The sequence below is a fragment of the Ovis aries genome, chromosome X (assembly GCF_016772045.2).
Source record: "Ovis aries strain OAR_USU_Benz2616 breed Rambouillet chromosome X, ARS-UI_Ramb_v3.0, whole genome shotgun sequence".
NCBI classification, from domain to species: domain Eukaryota; kingdom Metazoa; phylum Chordata; class Mammalia; order Artiodactyla; family Bovidae; genus Ovis; species Ovis aries.
In genome coordinates, this window is record NC_056080.1 from 52193961 (window position 1) to 52208280 (window position 14320).

General features: G+C 37.2%; 1 protein-coding gene across 5 annotated transcripts in view; it reads right to left on the bottom strand.

Annotated features, from left to right (window-relative positions):
- Positions 1-420: 420 nt before the first annotated feature.
- Positions 421-14320, bottom strand: part of WNK3 (WNK lysine deficient protein kinase 3) — a 203062-nt gene continuing 189162 nt past the window's right edge. For all 5 annotated transcript variants that reach the window (XM_042241770.2, XM_060407816.1, XM_060407814.1 and 2 more), the window contains exons 22-23: positions 13268-13470; positions 421-8998 (exon numbers count right to left, since the gene is read on the bottom strand). In XM_042241770.2, the coding sequence (XP_042097704.1) occupies positions 8669-8998; positions 13268-13470 (533 nt within the window). In that variant the 3' untranslated portion in view covers positions 421-8668. The remainder of the gene's footprint in view (positions 8999-13267; positions 13471-14320) is intronic.

The window sequence follows — 14320 nt, forward strand, 5'->3', positions numbered from 1 at the left end:
AACCAGGGTCTCCTGCATGGCCTGGGGTTTTTCCCATGAACTTTGGAGTCAGACCTGCGTTTGGATCCAGACTTCATCATTTGCTAGCTACCGTGCCTTGGTAAACTATTTAATCTCTCTGATCCTCAAATTTTCTCTGTTGAGATAGTAACAGATCTCGCTTATAGGATTGTTTTGTGAATTAAAAATATCACAAGCCTAACTAACACAGTAGGTATTCAGTAAATCATAGTGACTGTTACAATTATGGCTCATTGACAAATCAGGGGAAGAGGTCCAACTCCATAATTTGTTGGAGCTCTAAATCAAGAGGTAACGTACAGGTTGGTTAGTTTGTCCATCCAACATAACTACAGGATTAAAGTTTTTAAATCTGTTAAGTTAGATTTGGTAAATGAAGAACCAGCTTAAGCCAGGTGATTGCAGTGACTATGACAGCATTTTAATAAGATAATATACTCATTTTAACACAGCCTTTATTTTCTGTTTCAAAACAAAATTTCCAGGAAACAAAATACTTAACAATGGTTGGGTACAAATGAAATAAAAATCACAGTTTCAAAGAACCAAAATCAGACAACTGCTTAAAGGCAGATCGCTTAGGTTTATAAAAAATAATAATAATAAAAGTTAATGTCAAGAAGGATTAAAATTAGGTTTAACAACATTCCATATAATGCTACATTCCCCAATTAAGAAAGGAGAGTTGACATATACAACTAAAGGTTAAGTGTAGAGAAGTGGCTAAAATTCTGCATATTTTATAGTAAATTATGCATGAAAGTTTATTAATTGCATAAACTTCCTGAGTGGCTCCCATGCTGCACTAGGTCTACATGCTTAATATTCATATCAAACAAATTACAGCTTTAAGTGATTGAGCATGACAGACCTTGAACAACTGCACTTTCCAATGAATCACTATTTCTGCTGAGGGTATGTTTTGGACCACAAACTTCAATCTGAAATCTTACAGTGGAGAAGAAATGCAACTTAAAAAACAACAACAACAACAAAAAGGGGAAGGATGACAAGCATGGATTTAGGAATTTTACTTTTCAATGGCACTGATTTCTTTCTCAAGAACCCAGTTTCTCTCTTCCCTTCTTGCTTGACTTTTAGGCTTTTTGCTTGAGGTTTTTTAAATTAAAAGAAAATCTTCCAGAATGGGAGCTGTTGGTTTATATAATCTTCCAGCTATCTCAGTTGAAAATACCTTCAGTGTAACCTAGTTACTATCCCAGGCCCATGCCTATGTTGGCTGTCAAGGTTTCTGACCAATGTTTGTGTTCATCCTTCACATACAAAGACTATTCCCAGGGTGACCTGAAAGCATTTCAGAAAAATTCCATACTAATTTCACTTCAAAGGATTTTACCAAGTTTCAGTGTCACCATTTTATAGTCTGAACTACTGGGTTTTTTATTTCAATCTCAGAAATTACACTTAACCAAATCAATGACCTTTTCTATGCTCCCTTCCCTGATTGGGTCATCTTTTAAACAAAAGGGGAAAAAACAAGTCTCCAGGAAACTACTTTCATCAAACTTTCATCCAGGATGAAAAATGAACAATCTATTCTAGAAATAATGGCTTGCACAACACCTCAAATATCTCAATATTCTTCTAAACCAAACAGAAGATTAAATAACTGAATCCCAAACTGATGGCAAGGATACTTCAGGAATGTACTTGTAGATGAAGCCAGAAACACAATATTAATACTAACATTAAATACACTTTAGTGTTACACACAGTAAACAAGGGAAACAACATGTGGTTTACAAACATTTGCTCAGTTTTCTGGGGGGAAAAAGGAATGCATCGTTTTCATCACTCAGAGAAGACAGCAAAGAGGAAAGTCAATGCCTCTGATAAATGCTAGAGATTGGATGAACAGTTACAACTAACTACAATTCAACTAAAAGCATACAGCCATTTTAAGGTAATAAAATATCACTACAAATACTTAGCTGTATGCTAGTATGCTGAATGACAGGCCACTGCTATAAGATTTATCAAATATTTCATTGTGATAGTTAAAGCAATTTCAACCCATAGCCCTTTAGGCACACAGACAAGAAATGCATCTCTAATAAAAGATGCGAAGTTACAGGCACTGGACTGTCTAATTTAGGTACTCTCTTACCATTTGTTTACAACTAACTTCTACCACTAAGTCCTATATTGCCACCAGCTGGATTTATTTCTCTGTTCTCCATCCCTACATCCCCAAAGCTTATTTCAGAAGCATGTGGCTCTCATCACTTAAAACATAGATTGGTGGCAGAGTGATGGTCCCTCTCATTTCAAACTCACAGCACTGGGACAAGAAGGCAGGCCAGATTTATAACCTGAAAGAATACTGAGAATCAAGGCAAAAAAACAAGTTTCACAGGCAGTGTTTTCATGTGTACCCCAAAACAGCTTTGAAAGAGGTAGATAAAAAATTGTAATTGGATTGGGATTAAATATGGGGTTCTAAAATGATATAGCCCATCGTATTATACATAACACTCCACTCAATCCAAAAATCGCAGCAGAAAAGTGCCTTTTAAACTTTCACAGATAATTTTGCTGTCAAACCATTGGAATTCATGCTGGATATAAAACTGGCAAGAAAAGATGAAAAACCAAGTGGATATTTGTTAACTACAGCAAATTGCCTTAAATAGAGATTTAAGACTGGTATAAATACATAGGGTTATTTTCATTAGATTTACACCAATACTGGTTTCATATTCTTATGATGTTACACCCAACTTCACAAACATAGCAGCAGGTACTTCATGATGAAATGCTCACATTGCCACATATGGAGATACAGTACTATTCATCAGACTTGCACTTTGAGAAGTAAACATGATGGTTGGACATACTGACTACCCTCAAAAAAGCTTTACAAGCAGGACTGTTTAGTGTAACCTTTTTTCTTCTACAAGAAGGAAAATGGAAAGGACAGGTTTTGGTGTGTGTTGGAAATGAGAAGAAGGCCCTTCTTTATAGTAGGCTCTTTGTTAAGTAAGAAGGGAATTTCTGAACTTTACTCAAGAGTTAGTTATTTCGGGGTGGGGGGGGAAGTACCTCAGCAAGGATGAAAACAGCACTATCATGATTTATCAAAATTATGAAATAATGCAAAACCCTTAGATAGAAAACTAGCTAATATTTACAGTCAAAGTGACTATAATCTGAGTCAAACATTTAAGTAATGGGAAAAAATAACTTAAAAACCCACAGTGATGTGAATAACACTGTTTTCTTCATTTCTGCACAAACTCACTTTTTTCTGTATTTTTAAACTTATACACGTTACATATACATACTGTATACATAACATATATGTTAACCCAACTACTGCAGTCAGCATGGACACAGCAGTACACTATTCACCATCTTCAAACTTTAGAAGACTACTTTTCTTTCCAGCAAAAAATCTGAAAAGATTCTAAATATTACAAGGCACTGCAAAAGTCTGCAGGCAAAAGAATGATGAATTGTACATAAAACAGAGGTGGTGGCAAAATGTGGGACATATGACATAGAGCAGCCATTAATAAATGTCATCCTTGGAGCTTTTTTCATCCTGGGGTACACTATTTAAAAGGATTGTAACTCTAAAAAGGATCATAAAACCTGCAGTATTTTCAGCATATAAATTGTAAGTCTCAATGTAATCACACAAAGCTGATTCTACTAATGAAACACAAGCAGTTTGAAAGAATCACAGATTTTAGGCACATTGTTTTTTATACACATGGAAAACTGCAATGCGAGAATCTGCATTACACTAATGTCCTAAAACCATTTCAACTTGCAAATTTCTGTAGAAGAAATCTGAAGAATCTGTACATAAGATTTAGAAAGACTCATCCAAACCAGAGTATGTTTTATAAAAAGAAGCTGTGACTCTTATCAACAGCAGTTCTCAAAATGCTATCCTGGATGCCCCAAATGATAGTGACAGAATCTTCATGATGCTGAGTGTGATCCTAAGGTAAGCAACAGAAGACTTTTTTTTTTTTTTTGAAAAAGGGTGCTGAATGTCACAAACTAGAGTGTGCAAAAAAAAAAAAGTACACCCATTAAGTTTTCCTTATTACCTGGCAAGATCATGGGGTAAAATTTTTGGAAGAATATGGAGGAAAATCTGTCAACAGAAATGTTGGGTGATCATCTGGAATGTTGACCAATAGAACTCCTTATTAGGTAAATGTGTCCTAGAAATGACTTTGAAATCTTCAGAGTGAAAAGTATTTTAAACATGTTTATATGTGGTAGTTGATAGATACCATTTTAGAATTCAATATTTGGGTTTCACAGATTGATCAAGCATTAGGTAACTCTGTGACCAGACTTCTAAGAATATTAGTTAACTTTCTTGAAAACCAAAAGCCTATATTCTGACATTGCCTCCCCTCTTCTGAAAACTGGATAAAACCCAGTAAAGTGCAACTTGACAGTGATCTCTCTCAGATTCTAAAGAGGCTGCCAAAATTATCTAAGATCTAAAATCATCTAAGATACTACAGATATAAACAAGAAAACTATAACAACTTAAAAAAAGGTAATCCTCCCCCCCAAAATAAGCTAAGGACAACTTAAATAGTATCTTTTAAGGGTCTACTATCTACTGCAGGACAGTGTATACCCCTCATCTCTTCAGTTCAGTTCAGTTCAGTTCAGTCGCTCAGTCATGTCCGACTCTGCGACCCCATGAATTGCAGCACGCCAGGCCTCCCTGTCCATCACCAACTCCTGGAGTTCACCCAAATCCATGTCCATTGAGTCGGTGATGCCATCCAGCCATCTCATCCTCTGTTGTCCCCTTCTCCTCCTGCCCTCAATCCCTCCCAGCATCAGAGTCTTTTCCAAAGAGTCAACTCTTCTCATGAGGTGGCCAGAGTACTGGAGTTTCAGCTTTAGCATCATTCCTTCCAAAGAACACCCAGGGCTGATCTCCTTTAGAATGGACTGGTTGGATCTCCTTGCAGTCCAAGGGACTCTCGAGAGTCTTCTCCAACAGCACAGTTCAAAACCATCAATTCTTCGGTGCTCAGCTTTCTTCACAGTCCAACACTCACATCCATATATGACCACTGGAAAAACCATAACCTTGACTAGACGGACCTTTGTTGGCAAAGTAATATCTCTGCTTTTCAATATGCTATCTAGGTTGGTCATAACTTTCTTTCCAAGGAGTAAGTGTCTTTTAATTTCATGGCTGCAGTCACCATCTGCAGTGATTTGGGAGCCCCCCAAAATAAAGTCTGACAGTGTTTGCACTGTTTCCCCATCTATTTCCCATGAAGTGATGGGACCAGATGCCATGATCTTCATTTTCTGAATGTTGAGCTTTAAGCAAACTTTTTCACTCTCCTCTTTCACTTTCATCAAGAGGCTTTTTAGTTCCTCTTCACTTTCTGCCATAAAGGTGGTATCATCTGCATATCTGAGGTTATTGATACTTCTCCTGGCAATCTTGATTCCAGCTTGTGCTTCTTCCAGCCCAGCGTTTCTCATGATGTACTCTGCATATAAGTTAAATAAGCAGGGTGACAATATACAGCCTTGACTTACTCCTTTTCCTATTTGGAACCAGTCTGTTGTTCCGTGTCCAGTTCTAACTGTTCCTTCCTGACCTTCATTAGGTTTCTCAAGAGGCAGGTCAGGTGGTCTGGTATTCCCATCTCTTTCAGAATTTTCCACAGTTTATTGTGATCCACACAGTCAAAGGCTTTGGCATAGTCAATAAAGCAGAAATAGATGTTTTTCTGGAACTCTCTTGCTTTTTCCATGATCCAGCGGATGTTGGCAATTTGATCTCTGGTTCCTCTGCCTTTTCTAAAACCAGCTTTAACATCTGGAAGTTCAGGGTTCATGTATTGCTGAAGCCTGGCTTGGAGAATTTGGAGCTTTAGTAGCATGTGAGATGAGTGCAATTGTGCAGTAGTTTGAGCATTCTTTGGCATTGCCTTTCTTTGGGATTGGAATGAAAACTGACCTTTTCCAGTCCTGTGGCCACGGCTGAGTTTTCCAAATTTGCTGGCATATTGAGTGCAGCACTTTCACAGCATCATCTTTCAGGATTTGAAATAACTCCACTGGAATTCCATCACCTCCACTAGCTTTGTTCGTAGTGATGCTTTCTAAGGCCCACTTGACTTCACATTCCAGGATGTCTGACTCTAGGTGAGTGATCACACCATCGTGATTATCTTCGTCGTTAAGATTTTTGGACAGTTCTTCTGTGTATTCTTGCCACCTCTTCCTAATATCTTCTGCTTCTGTTAGGTCCGTACCATTTCTGTCCTTTATCGAGCCCATCTTTGCATGAAATGTTCCCTTGGTATCTCTAATTTTCTTGAAGAGATCTCTAGTCGTTCCCATTCTGTTGTTTTCCTCTATTTCTTTGCATTAATCATTGAGCAAGGCTTTCTTCTCTCTCCTTGCTATTCTTTGGAACTCTGCATTCAGATGCTTATATCTTTCCTTTTCTCCTTTGCTTTTCACTTCTCTTCTTTTCACAGCTATTTGTAAGGCCTCCCCAGACAGCCCTTTTGCTTTTTTGCATTTCTTTTCCATGGGGATGGTCTTGATCCCTTTCTCCTGTACAATGTCACAAACATGCGTCCATAGTTCCTCAGGCACTCTATCAGATCTAGTCCCTTAAATCTATTTCTCACTTCCACTGTATAATCATAAGGGATTTGATTTAGGTCATACCTGAATGGTCTAGTGGTTTTCCCTACTTTCTTCAATTTAAGTCTGAATTTGGCAATAAGGAGTTCATGATCTGAGTCACAGTCAGCTCCTGGTCTTGTTTTTGCTGACTGTATAGAGCTTCTCTATCTTTGGCTGCAAAGAATATAATCAATCTGATTTCTGTGTTGACCATCTGGTGATGTCCATGTGTAGAGTCTTCTCTTGTGTTGTTGGAAGAGGGTGTTTGCTATAACAAGTGCATTCTCTTGGCAAAACTCTATTAGCCTTTGCCCTGCTTCATTCTGCATTCCAAGGCCAAATTTGCCTGTTACTCCAGATGTTTCTTGACCTCCTACTTTTGCATTCCAGTCCCCTATAATGAAAAGGACATCTTTTTTGGGTGTTAGTTCCAAAAGGTCTTGTAGGTCTTCATAGAACCGTTCAACTTCAGCTTCTTCAGCGTTACTGGTTGGGGCATAGACTTGGATTACTGTGATATTGAATGGTTTGCCTTGGAGATGAAGAGATCATTCTGTCGTTTTTGAGACTGCATCCAAGTACTGCATTTTGGACTCTTTTGTTGACCATGATGGCTACTCCATTTCTTCTAAGGGATTCCTGCATACAGTAGTAGATACAATGGTCATCTGAGTTAAATTCACCCATTCCAGTCCATTTTAGTTTGCTGATTCCTAGAATGTTGACACTCACTCTTGCCATCTCCTGTTAAACTACTTCCAATTTGCCTTGATTCATGGACCTAACATTCCAGGTTCCTATGCAATATTGCTCTTTACAGCATCAGACCTTGCTTCTATCACCAGTCACATCCACAACTGGGTATTATTTTTGCTTTGGCTCCATCCCTTCATTCTTTCTGGATTTATTTCTCCACTGATCTTCAGTAGCATACTGAGCACCTACTGACCTGGGGAGTTCCTCTTTCTGTATCTTATCATTCTGCCTTTTCATACTGTTCATCTCTTAAACCTTGTAAAGCCAGTGTTTCATGTGTAAGTCTCAAAACCTACTGTATCAAGTAAATTTCTCTTCAGAAGAATGGATTAATAGAGGTGTAACTTGAATCGTCTTTGTTAGGAATACAAAGATTCCCCCCAAATGGGATTCATATCAGCTGCAGTATATCCCTTGCAAAAGAATGCAAGCCAAACCAATGCCTCTCATGCTCAAATACAATGTAGTGTGCACATGAGAAACAAAGAGATAGCTGCTTTGAATTACTATGGAAATCCTAACGCAGCTACATTATCTGCAGAATCAAGGAACTGTTACAGTTCTGTTTTTTCCTTCCTCTCCGCCCCACCTAAAACAAGGCTTCACTCCTACTGCTGTGACGACGGGAAGAAAATCACATTAAAAAGGGCTCATGTTCTATGTTGGTTGACAAAGTTATTCTAATTTTATATACCAAAACATTTACTACAGCAAGTTACCCTGCCTTCTGTGAAAGGTAAACCTAAGATAAACAACATGAAGAATCTCATAAGACCCTGCTGGAGAGTCTCACTTTGTCTATGTTTGGGGAATATAAATTTAAATAGTTCTTATACCTTTTAAAGAAAAGTATCATCTAGCTGCAGAGAACTGCAATTAAAAAAAAAATGGGGGCTTCTCAGCAACGTGTGGAAAGTGTCCTGGAAATGATAATGCTCAAGCTGAGCGTATTAAAGCATTCTAAACGGTATTTTTTTAAAAATCAAGTATCAAAGAGGATAGGATTTGAAGTGAAAAAACATTTCTATGTGCAGTGTTCTATGTACAAACTGCACAGTTCTACAGGTGATGAGCTATATCAAATACTACATTGGAACAAAAAATAAGAGTGGAAAGTAAACTCAGAATGAGGGAAAATATGGCAGAACCCAAGAAGAAAGTTTAATACCTTAGGTATCCTGAAAATAATTATGAGAAAAACTCCCTTTTCTTCATTATCTACTCTGATTTACTTGGGACCAGGAGGGATCGTGGACGGATTCTGCACTGATGAAGCTGGAAACGCCTGCAAATTCATCCCTGGTTGGAACGGTCCCCCAGGTTGGTTAGGAATTACTAGAGACTGTTGTGGTGTTCCTGAAATTCCTACCCACTGTACTGGATACCCTGGCCCCACCACAGCATTATACTGACAAACATGGGGTATTCCATATGATGATAATGGCCCAGGAAATGAAGGGAGTGACAGTCCTTGTGGCAAGGAGGTTGGGACAGCTCCACGGATTTGGGACAGAGAAGAAATCCATGTTGGTGTGTAGCCCATAGTAGATGGAGTATTCTAACAAAAACAAAAATAAAAACAAAAACAAAAGATCAGTTTATTTGATAGATGCTTTTACTCTATATTCCTTCCTATTCTTTTTTGTCTCACTACTACTCTCTCATTATTATTCTGAGTGTCTACCATTTGGGGAGTAACTTTCTGTGTGCTCATAGTTATATACCTTATTTCATTTCATCTTCATAACTGCCCTGCAAGACAAGCATTTTTAGATGAGGAAACAGAAGCTCAAAATTAATAATGCCCATCACCACTTAGCAAATTAATAGTAAGGTAAAGATTTGAACACAGTTCCAGATAACTCCAAGACCCCTGCTAAATTTCTGTTCACAGTTCCTTTCCTCATGCTAGCACTACTCTTCTATTTTTACTTCTTTCTGCCAGTCCCAGGCATTCTTTCATTCAGGGCCACAGACAATAATAGTTCATCTTACTACATAATTTTCTGAAGACATAGGATCATAATTTAGTGTGGCATAGGGAAAACTGCCTGGCATATAGTAAGTGCTCAGTAAATGTCACCTCCCTACCTCCTTCTACTACTCACTATTTGAAGTCTGATATTTCTGTTATATTTTGGGAAATTTAAACTCAAGACAATTATGTTTTTGACAGTTCTCAGAAAATATATTCCTGCTTGATTCTTATCAAATTGTGATTATGTGTATGTAAAGAAATTACTAAAATCAACTAAGCACACACAAAGAGATTACTGAAATCATATGCACATGGGAATAATATGTCTAAATGAAAGTAAATAATTCTTCCTTAAGGGAGAGCTTGGTATCAGTCCCAAATTCTTAGTTCTTTTAAATGGATGGTCAAGTTAAAACCCTTTCAACTAAAGTTTCAAGTTTAAGTTAGGATAAAGGTTTTCTTGCTTGACTCAAGAATAAATGACAAGATCTTTTGAGGGGAAAAAAGAACTTTTATTTAAAGTCCAGCAATCCAATTTTCATATCAGTATTTTTGTTGTTAAAGTAAAATTAAATACTTCTGGTTTTAAAATAACACATCACATGTTTCTATGTATATTCCTATGTACCCACACATAGATATATAAAGATATCTGAAATGATGTTTATCTAAAGTTAGTGACAATCATTTCTGGGTGGTGGGATTTGAAGGTGGTATTTTATAATTTTGTACTTTTCTGCATTGATTAACTTCTATAGCACACATTATTATTTTACAAACAATACCAATGTGATTTTTATTTTTAACAAAGACAATTGGAGATGACTTGTTATACTTAATTTTCTCTTAGATATTTAAAAGGCATCTCAGATTCAAATAACCAAAATCAAATGTATGATTTTTCTACTACAAAAACACACTGCCTGCTCACGTTCCCCTTTTTGATGATTGGTACACTGGAATGATAGCCAGTTATACCAGCCAGAAACCTAGCCTTGACACCTCCATCTGGTCCATTTTATCTCTTAAACATTTTTTGGAATCTGTTCATTTTTCTTTATGTCAGCTTCTGTCTCTCTCTCTCTTTTCTTAAAATAGTTTAAAAGTTCAACTTCTCTATATCAGGCCTACTGTGACTAATTCTTGATTGGTCTACCAAGCTTATTGTCAATGATCTTTCTTCTTGCTTCAAGTCAGAGTGATCTTTTCAAAAAGCAAATCTGATCATGTCAACCCTAGGGCTTCAATGGCTATCTATCTTTCTTAAAATAAAGACAAAGATCCTTATCATCACCACTTTTTAAGACCGTACAGACCTCCTTAGATTCACTGTGCACCAACTCCTCTCTGCTGTCTTCACTTCAGCCAAATGGGCCTGCTTTCAGTCCTTTCAGTCTCTGTTTCCCCATACAGGGCTTTGCATATGCTGGTCTTCCTGCTTAGAATCATATTCTCTCCTGTTTTCACCTAGTTAATATTTACCCTTCAGATCTCTGCTTAATCATCACTTTCTCAGGAAAGCTTTCATTGACTTCCCTTTACTAGGTCAAATTTCCCTTACTGTATGATATCTTTTATCTCTCATTTGTAGTCCTTATTACAGCTGCAATTTTATATTTTTTATACAAGTCTGTTCATATCTAACTTTCCCACCAGCATATAAGTCCCATGAAAATAGGGAACATACACTTGTTCTTACTAATCAAACCCAGTGCCTAGCAGAGAGCTTGGCACAGAGTAAAGGAGCTGACACATAACTGTGACAGTTTTCTAAGACTACACAACAGTAACATGCAAGATCATTAGATAGTGAGACAGGCTCTCCACATAAACATATAATCAACTGAACTTAAAAATACAAAAATAGTTACCACATACAGGATACTACTATGTGCTAGGTACTTTATAGATGTTAATCCTCACAACAATCCTGCAGACCAGAAAGTATTATCCCTGTTTTAAAGGCATGGAAACTGAGGCACAAATGACTTGTCTAAAGTCACATAACTAGTAAATGACTGACCTGACCTGGAACCAAGTCTGTATTAAGAATGTTTACCACTTTTATTCATACTCCATTTCCTATGCACTCTTCCTCCAAGTATCCCTCATTATAACTGCAATAAACCACTCTTCAACTCAGCAACAAAGGCTTCCATTCACGTAATGCTCAGAGCATCTTTCACTGGCAGCACAAACACATTTATATCTTGAAATCTGCCTCTAATGGCTTCCAACTTTTACAATGGTGATACTTTCTGTGTATAAATCCATGCCAGGAATAATATAAATACAGAGAGCCCTCAAGCAGATACATTGTTTACTAGTTTGGAAAATCTAGGCTTTTGAAAAATTTTATTCAATGTTAACTCTAAATGTATTTTCAGACTCTTTATACCAAACTACATGCAGTGACTATATACACACACATATGTCTACACAAACATAACAGACACAGACATCTCTTTCAATGATATGGGTTGAGATCCTAAGCCCTGATTCACATTTTAATAGATTTACTCATTTTGAAAAAAAAAAAAAAAGATACTTTAAAAATTCACACACAGAGAACAACAAAGTAAAATTAGATCCAAATTCCACCATCCAGGATATTTTAAGGGCTTTTCCTATTTATATGCATATATAGGCTAGGCTCGGAGAAGGCAATGGCACCCCACTCCAGCACTCTTGCCTGGGAAATCCCATGGACAGAGGAGCCTGGTAGGCTACAGTCTATGGGATCGCAAAGAGTCGGACATGACTGAGCGACTTCACTTTTACTTTTCACTTTCATGCATTGGAGAAGGAAATGGCAACCCACTTCAGTGTTCTTGCCTGGAGAATCCCAGGGACGGTGGAGCCTGGTGGGCTGCCGTCTATAGGGTCGCACAGAGTCGAACATGACTGATGCAACTTAGCAGCAGCAGCATAGGCTAGGCTAGGCTAAGTCACTTCAGTCGTGTCTGACTCTTTGTGACGCTATGGACTGCAGCCCACCAGGCATGCCTGTCCATGGGGTTCTCCAGGCAAGAACACTGGAGTGGGTTGTCATGCCCTCCTCCAGGGGCTCTTCCCAACCCAGGGATTGAACCCACATCTCTTACGTCTCCTGTATTGGCAGGTGGGTTCTTTACCACTAGTGCCACCTGGGAAGTCCATATGCATATATACATGTATCTAATATATATAATTTTACCTAAATACTATATATACTATTCTGTGATCCTATCTTCTTTCTACTCCAGAATGCATTTTGGACATCTTTCTACACTTCGATTGCCATGTACACCTAAGACCAGATGCAATTAACCAGACATCTCATCCATAAACTTAAGAAATTTGTTATAAGATCTTTAAAATTCTTATTCATATTGAATACATAAAATAATTTATTGGCTCTGAGAACACTGATCTACCACTAACATAAGATAGCTTTTCCTTAAAATCTAAACTTCTGATATTGATGTTTTTTTTCTTCCAGGTATAATAGCCTAAAACAAGGGTCAGCAATCTACAGCCTGCCAACTCTTTTTGCAAATCAAGTTTTAATGGAACAAAGCCATGCCTACTTGTTTATATACTGTCTATGGCTGTTTTTGCAGCACTGAGTAGCTACAACCCCATGGCTTGAAAATATTTACTAACTGGCTCCTTCCCAGAAAAAGTTTGCAGGCCTCTTCCCTAAAAGATAATTTGCTTGAAGACATAATGAATCTAGACAAGGATAAGTGCCTCTATACTGTCAAGTCACACCACTCTCTCATGGTAATTATAACCATAGTTCTATGTTAATCAATTTTTATGGTTTTAGTTCTCATAAATAAAGAGAGTCAGGTATAAACTACTTACTTCATATGCTTTGTTCCAGTTGTCTGTTTCTAGTTTCTGTTGACTCTGTTTAAGTTGGTTTAAACTTGGCTTAATAAGCGAATTTCCTACTGTTTCCTTTGTCCAGTCATCCACCAATTTGTGTAAGTCATCTGTGAACATTCCTTTTTTACTAACTGAAGATTGCTGGAATGATGCTGCACTACTTTCCACACACAGTGGATCTGTAAGAAGAAAAACAGAGAAACCATGAAGATGAATTAAAACATAAACAAATACTCTTTTGTGGCTGATAATGCAGAACTACCTATTGGGTATAGATAAGGTAACCAGGTATTCTAGTTTATCTGGGACAGTTCTGGTTTAAAGCTGTTGTCCTGGTGTTATTACTAACAGTATGCCCTTCACTCTCAAAAGTTTCCTCTTGTTTGGATGGCAAATTATATGGTCACCTTAGGTATAAGTCAAATATAATAAACATTATCTCAAAAACATCAGTATCAACTCCATAATCTTTTCATCAGTTTCCTCAGATAGATACTTAGAAGAGTTAAAAAACAATCAGAATGTTAAAAAGTAGAAAGAATCTTAGAATTCTAATCAAAACCACCATTTGTTTTATAATGGGGAAATGTGGCCTAGAAAAAATAAATTGACATGTCTGAGAGCTTGCAATTAGTTACCAGCAGAGTCAGGCCTGGAACGCTAAAGTCTAAATGAGAACTCTCTCTTTTTAACATACCATACTGACTTTCAAATTTTTCAGAAAACTAGAATCTCATTTATTTTTTTTAAACCAATATTTCTGTTTATATCTAGAATAGCAGAAACCAGGAGGCAGATGGTTTGTTAGTCTCATGAGTTCTAGAGCACAAGATGTACAAATAGATGAAAGAAATCAAATATAGATGTCTCCATAAATGAAAAGTCTCCTAATCTGAACATCATAGTAAGTCTTTAATTTAGTACTCTTACACAAGCTAACGAAATCATTCTCATAGAAAAGATTCATAAAGTTCCTCTGACTGATTTACAAGTCAAAACTTATAGAGTGGGTCTAAACTGAATTTTAGG